This window comes from Crotalus tigris, unplaced genomic scaffold (genome assembly GCF_016545835.1).
Source record: "Crotalus tigris isolate CLP2741 ecotype Arizona unplaced genomic scaffold, ASM1654583v1 scf7180000017850.1813134, whole genome shotgun sequence".
NCBI classification, from domain to species: Eukaryota; Metazoa; Chordata; class Lepidosauria; order Squamata; family Viperidae; genus Crotalus; species Crotalus tigris.
The window spans coordinates 1,179,063-1,192,732 of NW_024096672.1; the positions used below are offsets into that span (position 1 = coordinate 1,179,063).

The 13,670-nt window shown below is 43.7% G+C and overlaps 1 protein-coding gene across 3 annotated transcripts in view; it reads right to left on the reverse strand.

Moving 5' to 3' along the window:
- ALG12 (ALG12 alpha-1,6-mannosyltransferase) overlaps positions 1-13,654 on the reverse strand; it is a 29,553-nt gene extending 15,899 nt beyond the window's left edge. For all 3 annotated transcript variants that reach the window (XR_005556720.1, XM_039343431.1, XM_039343432.1), the window contains exons 1-7: positions 13,003-13,654; positions 8,866-9,047; positions 7,711-7,843; positions 7,363-7,536; positions 6,537-6,731; positions 3,867-3,970; positions 36-259 (exon numbers count right to left, since the gene is read on the reverse strand). Coding sequence is in view for 2 of the 3 variants with exons in the window: in XM_039343431.1 (XP_039199365.1) it covers positions 36-259; positions 3,867-3,970; positions 6,537-6,731; positions 7,363-7,536; positions 7,711-7,843; positions 8,866-9,047; positions 13,003-13,174 (1,184 nt within the window). In the remaining variant the exon portion in view is untranslated. The remainder of the gene's footprint in view (positions 1-35; positions 260-3,866; positions 3,971-6,536; positions 6,732-7,362; positions 7,537-7,710; positions 7,844-8,865; positions 9,048-13,002) is intronic.
- Between the last annotated feature and the right edge of the window lie 16 nt (positions 13,655-13,670).

The following is a 13,670-nucleotide window of genomic DNA, read 5'->3' on the forward strand; positions in this document are numbered from 1 at the left end:
CAGAAATTAAATATAGTACGTACAAGTACACTTACATTCGTGAGCAGCCTTTGGCAGCCACTATATTCAAAACTGGAATTGTGTATATTATAAACCGCAGCTCTTTGTGTGGGAGAAAGGAATACAAGGAAATAAAACCAAGTGAAGGTAGAATTAACATCCAACATCTTCGATCTACTGCTCCTAGTGGTAGAAATACAATACTGCAACCCAGAGCCCGAGGCAAGGCAGAGTAAAAATACCACAAGAAAGGGGAGGTCTTTAAAAAGACAGTTAAGGATTTTTTTTGTTGTTGTTAAAAAAAGACTATTTGAATTAATAATTTTCTCAATGTGGTGTCTTCTACATTTCTAAAATTGTTTAGGAAAATGTCACATAGCTACTAGAAACTTTCAAGAAAAAAATACCTGTTTTTCAACATTTTCTTATGTTTATGCTTCTTTGCTGCATGAATAAGGTACTTTATCATACATAAAATTATAAAATATATTCAGTGAGATACAAAATCACTTCTTTCATTTAATTCTTGTATGAAAAAAAGTAGAAAGCATATATGCCAATGCACCCACACACAAACATTCCCCATTCCCAATTCTCATCCCAGATACCCCGAATTTGTCACTGAAAAACTTGTGATTTTATGTAACCAACATAACCACACAATACACCGTGAGAATAAAATCACAGGGCTTAGCAGAATTTCATTGTTTGAGATACAATGCATCTACAAATTTTGAACCAAGGTACTTCAAATGGGCTAACTTTAAGAATGCAGCCAAAATCTGAGACCCATGACTTCCAAAGGAATGAAATTTGGGGAAGTTGTGGCTATGCAGTGCTACTAGCTGCTGTTACACTGCTGGGCTGTTGCTGCGATCACATGATCTTCATTTTCAACATTCTGTGACAGTTTCCCAGCCAGTCTCACAACACCTCATACCTTCTCCAAGGCAGCAGCAGATACTTGCTGGCAAGGGAAAGGAAGGGAGAAAGGAAGGGAGAAAGGAAGGAGGAGACAGACCTTTTCCAGGTGAGTGATCTGCATCTTGGAAGCTCCCTAAAGCAGTTTCTCCCCCCCCCCCGTTCCGTAAAGGGCTTTCAAGTGGAGTCGGAGCTGTGTGTGAGTTCCGGCACCTTTTTTTTTTTTAACAAAAAAAGCACTGTCCCAAACTATGCCGCTCACCCACGTGACCTCCCCAACCAATATGGTATCTCTGGTGCATACCTATACACCCTTCCCAATCCATGCAATACCTCTTGTGCAACTCCATTTATCCCCCATACACCCCATAGTTCCCTTCCCCACCCAGCAACCACCACGTACCAGTCTGCAGGTCTTGCAACTTCCTGCTGGCTTCCTCACTGACTTTTTCCTTATGAAGTAAATGAGGAAGCTGGCAGGAGAGGGAGGGAGGGAAAAAATGACAGAGAGAGGGAGGGAGGAAACGAAGGAGGCAGGAAAGAATGGTAAAGAAGTATCTCTGAACTGATGACCCAAGAGTGTGCAGGTTGTCCAGTAAATTTTAAAATTGCCACTGAAAACAATGAAATAATACTGTAATTAAGCGTGCTTAGTGAAGTCTTGCCCCTATCAACAAACATAGAACTGAGACCAGCAAAAAACAAACAAACAATGGCATTGCTCTCACTTTAACCAATCTATAAATATAAAAACATCTCTTTTGCTGTTAAACTGAAGCCTTTTTCATAATGATCATAGCTAAGAGCCATGGTGGCGCAGTGGTCAGAATGTAGTACTGCAGGCTAATTCTGCTGACTGCTGGCAGTTCGGCAGTTCAAGTTTCACTGGCTCAAGGTTGACTCAGCGTTCCATCCTTCCAAGGTTGGTAAAATGAGGAGCCAGACTGTTGGAAGCAATATGCTGAGTCTGTAAACTGCTTAGAGAGGCACTGTGAAGCGGTATATAAGTCTAACTGTTATTGCTATTACTGTTGGACTTGGCAACCCAAAAAGTTATCAGTGTAATTATGCTATCGGCTATGTACTGTTCTGCCTTATGTACCCATTTCCATTTGGAAATTTGTCAAAAAAAAGGCATAACACAAGGTTCATGAACTGAATAATGCACTTACATTTGACAACCAGCCTCCCCCCCCCCAAAAAAAGCAGAAGACATGCAAAAATAACAGGGATTTTATTGGAACCTGTGAACTCTAATTTTCAATTAGGAAAAGGTAAAAGAAAAGACATACATACTAAGCAAAAACCAGCACACAGTGATGTTTAAGCTTTTGAATGTTCAGTATTTTTCCATGAATACAATCTAAAACATGATCTAACTTCTACACAATTCCTAAAAGTGGAGAGAGAGAATGCAATTAAACAAGGCACAAACATTTAAGCACCACCATATGTTTACTTAATTCATCCTCACTACCACCCTGTCTATTACTTCATCTTATTGCAAATGACAGCAAAGATGGATCTGTGCCTCCTGGTTGCATTCGCCAATGTACTTTCTAGATCAGCGGTTCTCAACCTGTGGGTCACGACCCCATTTGGGGTCGAACGACCATTTCACGGGGGTCGCCAAACAACGCAGTCTGCCATTTCCCCCCCCCCCTTTTCCTTAACTGTGCTACTCCCTTTTATTCTATTGGCTTTTGAAAGCCAATAGAATAGACTCTCCTGAATAGAGTCTAATTCTATTGGCTTTCAAAAGCCAATAGGAATTGTCCAGGCTGTCTCTGCCCTGCTGAACCCACCAAAAGTCCCATTCTGCAAATGGTGCTGCAAGTTGTCTGCAGCGAAGGCGAGCTGTCTGGAAGTTTCCACCCCTCCCTGCTGAGCAACTACTAAAAATGTAAGTAAAAGAGGGCCAGGGGTGGGAGGTGGGAGGCTGGTGGGCGCAGGGAGGGTTGCTGGCGCGTGTGGAGCCCAGCGGGTGCCTTATCTCCCTTGGACTGGGCTAGCTGGTGGTCCAGCTGGTAGTCGGCCTGCTCCGTCTCTGCCGCTTGCCAGCTACGCCTCGGCCACGCAGGGGGCGGCACCACGCATGCGCAGCGCTCCCGGGCAGGGAAAGTTCTCGACTTATGACTGGTTTAGTCCTTGACTTACGACCGGTTGAGTAATCCTTGACTTATGACCGGTTGGGGGTTGCGGCATTAAAAAGGTTGAGAACCACTGTTCTAGATCTTCCTACTTTGGAGAATTAAAACAATAACAAGCACGCTGGCTGAGGAATTCTGAGAGTTGAAGTCCACAAGTCATAAAAGGGCTAAGTTTGAAGAGCCCTGATTTAAAGGCTCCAGCTTTTAACTCAATAAGAGAGAAAGTCTTTTTTTAAAGCTGTATAAGAGTCTCCCTATTCTGAGCAAACCGAAGTTTGTAGCACCAATAATGCTCATGTCCTGTTTATAAGCGATCACTTCTATGTCATTTTGAAAGTGACGAATCTGGGCTGAAAAACAAAATCAATATTAACTGGGCTGAACCATGGAGCCCATCACTATTCTCTCCATTCCAATACTCACACTCTGGAGGGAGAAAGTATATATCCATCTTTTAATATAAAAGGAGCGTTCTATAGAAGCTGAAACCTTGCATGATAATTTAATTTTCTACCACCAAAGGTATCCACAAATCAGTAGAATAAGATAAGAAATGTGGAATCAAGTGTAAGAAATAGAAATGGCTAAAGATATTTTGTATTTGATTCCATACAAATTACAATTCTTGCTATGACTAGAAAGTGATGTGGCTTGGAAAGGATGCAAAATAAAGAGTTTTACGAGAAAACTTTTTACCTCATCTAGTTATTTGAAGTTATTCCTCTCATATTGTGAATATTGAATTCATTTACATTGTGCTACAGAATTTTGCTTCCTCCGTGTTTAAAAGGATACTCCCCAGTTGGAGCTTTTATTTAAGACAATGTTATACCAAAGTACCTTTCCCTCAGGCCACAAGAGCTGCTTCCAAAACACAGAATCCACACCCACTGTGAGTCCTAAAAGGAGAAAACAGCCAAAAGTGAGGAGCTATGCAGAAATCATTTAAAATAGCAACAATGTTGGTTCAACATGCCTTGGAATCAATAAATATGACGGCCATTCCAGAACTGGATGGAAATCAGCCTATTATCTGAAATATTGATTGGAGTGCATAGGCTGCAGAATCACAAGGCTGTGACTTGAAAAGGGCTCTAATTACTACCCCTTCTGCCTGAAGTTAAGAAATACATTGGTTTGATTTCACAGGATTAAAAACATGGAGGCAAGGTCCGCCATTCAGATAGGATTTTGGGAGACATCCAGAGCCACACTTGGAATTTTCAAGAGAGCCTCTATGTGCAATAGGACTGGCTAATTCTCTTTTGCATTAAGCAAGATATATTTCCATCATCTTCTTATAAGCTAAGTAAGTCCACAGGCTAAGATGATCTAGTTGCACAACTGATGAACAAAGGGCAGGGTCCCACAAAGGGCAATAATTGCACACTAAACCGCAGTGCAGAATTTTTACTTACACTCAGCTTTTGAGTAATGTAACATGACCCACAGTCCAAAAGTAGTTGATAAGACCAAGAAAATAGGTATCATTTATTTAAAATTTAATATAGTTATGATTAATTACAGTTAAGATTATTATTTTCCAATCATACAATCAATAATTTTCCAACTCAAACATATCAAAAGTAACAATTTAGGAACATTTTTTGGAGATCTTTAGGGGTCACATTCAAGCCCCTCAAGGACAGCATGTGGTCCTGGGCTTCAGGAGATGTATTTCTGATGCAGTCTACATGCTCATCTTATTCTACCACCGGCATAGGCAATAGGTATGCCCTTGAAGTTATGGAAATTATAGTTTTACATGACTAAATGATGCCAAGACAGTTCTACCCACTCTAGGATTTGGAAGAATCTTGAGTGTGCACATAAAAATATCAATTCATCATGAAAACAGTTTATCAGTCAGGAGTTAGGCATGCACACTAAAATGGATTATTCAATATTCCAATGTTCCCATCCATATCACCTTTTTCTCATATAATGGTCAGATTGAGATAAGCAGAGCCTTCCTTATCTGCATAAGCTTCCTTCCTGCACATCTGGGATGGGCAACTTTCCCAAGATCAGGATCATAACTGTCTCTCATGAGCTGCTGGAGCCTTGCAAAAGATATTGACAAAAAAGAGAAAATGGGATAGGTCTGATTTTTGGGGGGACGTGGGGGAGTTCATTTTTTTAGTGTTTCTGGATGGAACTGAAGCAAGAAAACTTCAGGAGGAAAACCATGCCTAATTCCACTCTTAAAAACTCAGCAAATGGCCAAAAGGTATGCCTTTCAAACCCATGTGCATGTTAGCCGAATACTGATGGTGCTGTTTGGGGATGCTTTGGGGAAAGAATTAAGAAATGGGATAAATTTCCTGTATAGATAACTCCCATTGCTATCCCCAAATATCAACTATTTTGCTATCAAATCTTGTTAGCAAGATCTCAGGTTACTATAAATGAGCTGCTGAAAGACAAGTTATACAAATAAATAGAAAAATCCACTGAATTGGAAAAACTTTTTTTTTAAAAAAATGGTAAATATGCATGTGTGTGTACACACACACACACACACACACACATATACACATACATACACATACAGATACACACACACAGTGTATATGTAGTAAAATGGCTAAAGGCAGCAGTCTAGAAACTGGTAGACCAGAAGTTGCAGCTCCATGCTCAGCAAGCAATCAACTGGATGACCTTGGGCCAGTCACTCTTTCTTAGCTCTAGAAAGAAGGCAATGGCAAACCACTTTTGAAACTGTTCCAAGAAAATTGCAGGGACTTATCTAGGTGGCAGTTTCCCATTCTTGGTCCTGCTCTATCTGAGATAGATAAGTAACATGATACTTTCTATGATGATAAATCTATATCCCATAAGCCATAACCGGCTTGGTCAGTAATGAAGAATAATGGGATCTCCAATCCAACAATACCTGAAAGTCCATCTCTGATATAAAATATGTAACACAGGACCAAATCACCTTAAATTATAAATCACTTAGCGAACACTTAAAGTTCTGATGTTCCTATCTGGGGGGGTTCTTACAACCGAATTCAAAGCTTTGACCGTAGGTTCCCCCGCTGTCACATGACTGCATGTTGGGTATTCAGCAATTGCATTGTATTTATGGCCATAAGTAGCATCCTGTGGTCATATGACCAAGTTTTACAACAGTTTTGCCAAAACCACAGCATAACAAAACCACAGGTTCGCTTAATGACTGTGATGTTCATGTAGTGATGATTCACATGCAAAAAAGGTCATAAAATCAGGTCAGTCATGATTATGACTATCATGAGTGACAACTGTGATGGACAGGTTCCCTTATGGTCATATCTTGTATATCGCTCACAGTTCACGTATTTTAGTACATGTCAATTTTAAATTGATTCCTCTCCATCTTTTAAAATGAGATTAAGAAGTAATGTAATTTAAAATTTTGCAGTGTAGGTTTAGAATAGCCATTTCTGAAGAAAATCCCACTAATTCAAAACCACTTACCTAACCAAAAAGCCCCTGCAGGAACAGCATAGAAAAACATTTTCGTAATGGAGAGTTTTTTATTAAATAGAGTTATCAGCAGCATAAGGCCCAGGAATATGCAAAGCTCTGCTCTGAAGACAATGATTGCCAAAGCCGAGAACCAAATAAACGGGCGGTGCTTTTGTTGTATCCAAGATGTAACTGCTAGTAAAACTGATTAACAAATGAACAGAAAAATCAGGTATTAATAACTTAGCATGTTAATCGCGATCAGGATCTAAATATATCAAAGCAATTAACAAATCTACTACATAATCAAAATCAAACTTTCAGTAAACTTTAAATTCATTCCCATTAAAGCATATGGTTGGATCATAAATTGCACCATTGGAAGAGAATAATTGGAGGTGGGGGGGTGCACATAATATTTTAAAGAGAGAGTTCTACAGGTTGGAGTAACGATCTCAACTCAGTTGGGTTAGAATTTTCTGATTTATTTTACCTTTGTGTTTAGGAGTGGAGCTGTTTCTAAATAATATTAAGCCTATTTTAGTTTCCCCCCCCCCTGGTATTTTACGTTTCTGATTTTCAAAAATTTTGGTGGGAAGAGGCTTCAAAAAATGTCTGGGTGGTCTCCCATCCCACAGCTTGGTGGGTTTAGGCACTCCCGTTCTTCATTTATACACATCAGACACAGAGTGCATTTATATCTGCTGACCTTCTCAGCTGTGGGCAAGAGAACATCTCAAGCCAATCACAACCCCTTTTACTATGTCATTGTGAACACTGCTTTACCATTATTTACTGATCAAGGAAGGTTTTCAAAAGCATGCTCAGTACTTACCAATAGGCAGTGCAAATATATTGGGGAGGGTACGAGTGCAGTAAAACATCAGGTGGAATTGAGTAACTGATATTAGGCAGAAAATCTGGGATACAGTAAAACCAAACTGCTTTCTCACTTCTTTGTGTAGCCGCCATAAGGCATAAATCACAGTCAAGCCTAGGGTTCCTCGGACTGATGGCAAAATAACATGAATAACAATGAAAAATCAGCTTTATTATCCGTAATAGAAATAATACCAGGTAATGTTCACGTCTAACTAACTTTGACTATATAACAGTATTAGAAATTACAATGATTTACAATACAATAAAAACACCCATAAAGAAAAATGGTTCCATCTCATACCTATCAGTTGGGAGTAGAATTTTGACATTTGTAAAAGGGACAATATATAGATAGCTGGACTGGAAAGAAGAGCAATAAAAATTGGACCAAGGAATGTTCTTGGGACAACTCCAGGAAATTCATGATGATCATACTGCAATAAAAAAAAATCCACAACACAGGTATATAAAGTATATACAAAAAGAAATTCTTTCATGTTATTATATTTGTTCTTTAGTTAAAGCAAAGATGATTCAAATTAGTCATCAATGTGTTTGCTCCAAAATTCATAAGACCAGGAATGTCTTTAGAGGAATAGTTACTGGGATTTTATCTGGGAATAAATAAAGAGGTTCTACAGTTTTTTTGTAAAGATTTTTCAGAGGTGGTTTGCCATTGCCTCCTTCCTAGGGCTGAGAGCAAGCAACTGGCCCATGGTCATCCAATTAGATTTGTACCTAAAGTTGAATTAGAACTCACAGTCTCGCAGATTCTAGCATGATTCCTTAACTACTTCACTAATCCTTCTTAGTTTAATGTCTCACTGCTTTGTTAGTTCTTCCAATTATGGAAACAATCATAGAAATTTAAGTAATATTTATTTGGAACACCAATTCATAGAGTAAAGTTCTTCACATGATTCCAATATCAATAGTTCTAAAGGGTTACATAGAGATTTTTTTCCCCTAAGGTGGAGATCAGATCTTCAGTATTTGAGTCCAAGAATCAGTTGATCTGTAGATTGTGCTATTAATTTTTACTTAATTGGAAGCATTGCAGCAAAATATGTTATTGGCAGATAAAGTGAGCAAGATAACAGCAATGGTGCCTCCGAAAATCAAAAAGCATGGGAAATTCTGAGAATTACATATATGGGTAATTGGAGTCTACACATGGCCTATAGATGGCCTAGTCTTTTTTTAAAAAAAATATACTCGATGAACAAAATACTAGAATTAAACACTTAATCCTGGATAATTTCTCAATCAGATAATCCAGCTAAATAATTAGCTATTGTTTCTAATTCTTCTATATTCATGCAAAAACATGTGACAAGTAATAATAATAGAGCATAATAGAGTATTAGTATAATTACAATCATTAAGATGCTACTGGCTTTGAAAATAACTCAGTAGCAAACTAAAAACAGAACAATCAGAAAATAACAAGATTTACCTTATCTAATTCCAGCTTTTCATACAAAATGTCATGTATGGCTTGTAGATTAAAGCTCTCCTCTACTTTTGTAAATGGGCACACAACTAAGTGAATGAAGGCAACAGCAACGATCAATAATAGCAGCCATGGTTGCCCGCGGGATGGTTTCTTCTCAGCCATTCTGGATCTAAAATTCCCATCTACATTGTTAGTTTAGAAAAAAATGAGAATGAGAAAAAATATCTGCTGTAGAAGGCAAACAGACATTGAGCATATAGCAAAACCAAAATCAGACCTGAGTAAGCACAAACATTTTACCTGTCAGTAAATGCTTTTACTTATTTCCTGAAGCTCAATGAAGCTACTATGTTTCCCCAAAAATAAGACCCGGTCTTATATATATTTTTTGCCTCCAAAAGAGGGACTGGGTCTTACTTCTGGGGGGTGTCTTACCTTAGGACCACCACAGCCAGGCCTCCCACACCCCGACACTTGTCGCGCTGCTGCTTGACCATGTGGCACAATGTGCTGTTGCTGCTTTAAGGGGGGATGAAGCGGCCCTTTACCAGTAGAACCACCACAGCCAGGCCTCCCACGTCACACCAGTGCCGCTGCTCATGGCAGGAGGTTGCACAGCGCTTTGGGACATTGCTATTGTTCACGGCAGGATACCGCATGGCACTTTGGGCCATTTCCGCCACTCACTGCAAGAAGCTGAGCGGGTCTTCAGGTCATTGTTGTTTCCGAGCAGCAGAAATGGCCTGAAGAGCTGCTTGGCTTCTTGCTGTAAGTGGCGGAAACGGGCCAAAGCACCATGCGGCATCCTGCCACAAGCGACGGAATGCAGCGTTCTGTCATGAGCAGCAGCAATGGCATAAGCGCTGTGCAACCTCCTGCCGTGAGCGGTGGCACTGGCGTGACGAGCCACATGGCTTGACAAGTGTCGGGGAATGGAGGCCTGGCTGTGGCAGTCCTACCAGTAAGGTAAGCGGTACGGGGCGCATGGGGCAGCTTTACCCAACCCCAAACTAGAGCTTACTTTTGGGGGGGGCTTATATTAGACCCACACCCACACATCAAGCTGGGGCTTACTTTCAGGGGGGCTTACTGTTCCGGCAAGCAGTGCTATCAGCTGAGAGATTCGGGATGCTGAGTTCTTCAGCTGAGTTTCTTCCTGTTTGGGGACCCTAAATGGGCCAGAAGCCGCCCCGGAGAGGTGGCAATGAAGGAAGGTAGACCCAGGGACCTAGGAGAGATGGCGGTCTCCCCGATTGTCCAGGAGAAGCCTCCCAGAAACCAACAGGAGAAAGGCTAGCTAACTCCATTGTCTAGCCCCAGCTGCAAGCAAACGGAAGTCAAGAAGCTCTACTTAAGCTGATTATAGGCACAACATATTTTAAACATCATACCACCTTGTTCTTTCAGAAAACATAATGGATCAATCGTCATTATTGTCCTATTATTGGAGATAATGCAGAAGCTACAGTTGGTCCAAAATATGGAAGCTTTGGTAATTACTAGACAACCAGTGATCCATTGGCTCATCCTTTCCAATATATGTAATAATGTGGATTAAGGTATTATATTTTGGAGCAGGGGGACAAAGATTTACACTTAGTTGTGAAACTTGCTGTCTGACCTTGGGCCAGTCACTCTCTCAATCGAACCCATCTCACAGGGTTGTTGTTGTGGGGAAAAAGAGAAAGAAGGAATATTAAGTATGTTTGCTGCCTTTAATTACTGATAAAGTACCAAAGATGAGACAAAAATGGAAGGAAGGAAGGAAGGAAGGAAGGAAGGAAGGAAGGAAGGAAGGAAGGAAGGAAGGAAGGAAGGAAGGGAAGGAGGGAGGGAGGGAAGGAAGCTGTTTCCCCTTCTCTCATGATCTTCACTAGATTCTTCTTTCTCCTCACCCTCAGCTGGCCTGTGGAACAGCCTGTCACTTTACTGGGTGGGGTGGGGAGGAAGCCATGGACCTGGAGAAAAACTAAACCTCCATCCCCTATTCCAGAGGTGGCACTCAGAGCCCTGTCTGTGGTCACACGCGCTGCCACCGCCAGCAGCTCACATAGGTCCATTAGGCCACCGCCGGTGCCCTGAGCGGCAGCCCTGCCCAGCACAAAAGAGGTGAAGCGGCCAACTAGCAACCTTGAGTAAGGTGGTAAGAGCATGCCAACGCCCAGCAAGCCAAAGGCCACCCCAAGCAAGGAAAGCCAGATCCCCATCGGCACCATGCCCCCCCAGTCCCAGCTAAGATTGGGTGCCTTTCCCCCATCTCTGTTGGGCCTGGGCAGCCATGACGCCAATGGGGATTTGCCTCTGGCCTAGACGTGCTCTACCACCTCTATGTAGGGCTTCCTAGCCAACCACTTCATCTCCTTCATGCTGGGTGGGCCTGCAGCTCTGGGCGGTGGCTTAATGGACCTGTGCAAGTGGCTGGCAACCGCGGTAGGTACCAAGGTGTGCAAGGGGAATGTGCTCCACCTGCTGAAAGCGCATGGGCTGACAGAATCCGGCAGCAGGGGCTGCATGGCCCTTGGCCTGCGGGTGGAGTGCATTCCCCTCGCGCACCTTGGTACCTACCATGGCTGCCAGCCGTTCGCACAGGTCCATTAGGCCACCGCCCAGAGCTGCAGGCCTGCCCAGCATGAAGGAGGAAAGGCGGTCAGCTAGGAAGCCCCACGTAGAGATGGTAGAGCAGGCCCAGGGTAGCAGGAAAAAGGCCACCCCAAGTGGGGAAAGCCGGATCCCCATTGGCATCATAGCTGTCCAGGCCCAACAGAAGATGAGGGGGGAGGAATGCAATCCTAGCTGGGACTGTGGGGCCATAGCGCCAATGGGAATTTGGCTCTCCCCGCTCGGGGTGACCGCTCAAAGTGGCCTTTGGCTTGCTGGGCATGGGTGTGCTCTACCATTTCTAATCAAGCTTGCTAGGCGGCTGCTTCACCTCCTTTGTGCTGGGTGGGGCTGCCGCTCTGGGCGGCGGCCTAATGGACCTGTGCAAGCTGCTGGCAGCGGCAGCCTGAGGCAGAGCCATGGTGCATCAGGTGCATGAGGGGAACAGGCTCCAGGTGTGGACCAAGGGCAAGATCTGTGAGGGGGCCGAGATGACCAGCAGCAACCTGCTCTCCAACCGCAAGCAAAAACAGATGGGACGGAACACAGGTGTCGGGCGGTCTGCATCATGTGCCTCCCCCCGCTGCTGGAGGGCTGCCCTGGTATTGGCATTGGGCTGCGGATCCCGAGTGCACTGGTCGAGAGGCTGGCAGGCTGTGGCCGCTGACAGACACCACTGGCCTCTATGCGCTCACTGACCTGTGTGGGAACCAATGATGTCAGGCAGCAGCCATCCCAGCACCTGCCTCGCCTCACCCCGCAGGACGTGCCTCTTCCCACAGCCCTACCCTCCAGAGACCCCCCTGGATCTCCCCCAACCCTGCCCAGCCACAATCATTCCCCCCCAGCAACATCCAGGTGGCCACGCTCATCCCAGCCACGCCCCCAGTGCTCCCCTCAGGGCACAATGCTGATGCAGCCTTGGCACTTTGATAAATAAGTGGGTTTTGGGTTGCAGTTTGGGCATTCGGTCTCTAAAAGGTTTGACATCACTGCCCTACTCCACCATATCCCTCTTCCTCCAGGCAAGTAAGATTCCTTCATTATTTCTTAAACAAGACATCGCTTGAAGGAAACTTGAGATAGATATTTTAAATGCAAAAGTGGAAAGGAGAAATTCTTTTTAATGGAGTTGATTTATCTCCTGCCTTTGCTCAAGAGTTTAAATCAGACAAATATAGTACTCTTCTCCATTTGTTGATCCCAATCATCCTGAGAGCGAAGCTGAACTGAGAACGAGAAAGAGGCTCAAGTTCCCCCAGTGGGCTTCCGTGGCTGAGAACGCTCTACCTTCATCCCATTTCCCTCAAGTCTTAGACACCCCACTTTTAATTTCTCTGCCAGCATCTTCTTCACCGGAACTCTTTTTAAATCTGATTATTCCCATGAAGGCGAGTCTCCCGCGTCTGCTCCTTCTTTCCCCACCTTCCTCCCGATGCAACTGAGCAGCCCAAACGAGAGACCCACGTAACCCTCCAGGGCCAGCCGGGAAAAAACCAGGCGCTTCCACCGCCCTCTTTCCAACCCAGCCGGACTCACCCGGAAGGCGCCCACGTGGACTCTCCCGACCGATCCCCGAGATCACGTGACACTCCTCGGATCCAGAGGCAGGGGGCGGGGCCGGCTTTGTCACGTGATTTGCCTTGCTCGGAGACTTGCACTGAAGTTCCCCGTAGGCTGCGCTTTTCCTTTTTTTCCTCGGGGGCCGCATCGGAAGAGTTAATGAGAAAGGTTCGCTGGCTTTTCTCCGTCCCGTTCCTTTAATCGGCAGGTTCTGCAATGTTCTCGGATAGGAAGAGATATCATTTCCTTCTGTCACTGTCCGGACTTGACCTGAGAGGCGACTCCAGTGAATTGGGGGTATTTCTTGCACTTCGGGCCGGCCCTCCCCATCCCTCCCTCTCCCATCAAAAAGTGGTCATCGTGAGCCCCGAAAGTCTGTTTCTTAATCTGTTCTCTCTCGTTGCCAAAGTGCAGAGCTTCTTTATTCCTTCATCCTTCTTGACTGACCTCTGCGCAGCGTCCTGGCATTTTTGAACGAATCCTCATTACTGGCAACTCCCTGAGTGAAAGATCCTTGAAAAGAGAGGGAGAAAATAACGCTCCGCTCAACCATTCTATGTCCTGTAGGAAGGTTCTTCCCTTTTGGGGGGGTTTATTTTATTATTACGATGGTTTCTGTTTATTTTTCCCTTCTTTATAGGCAG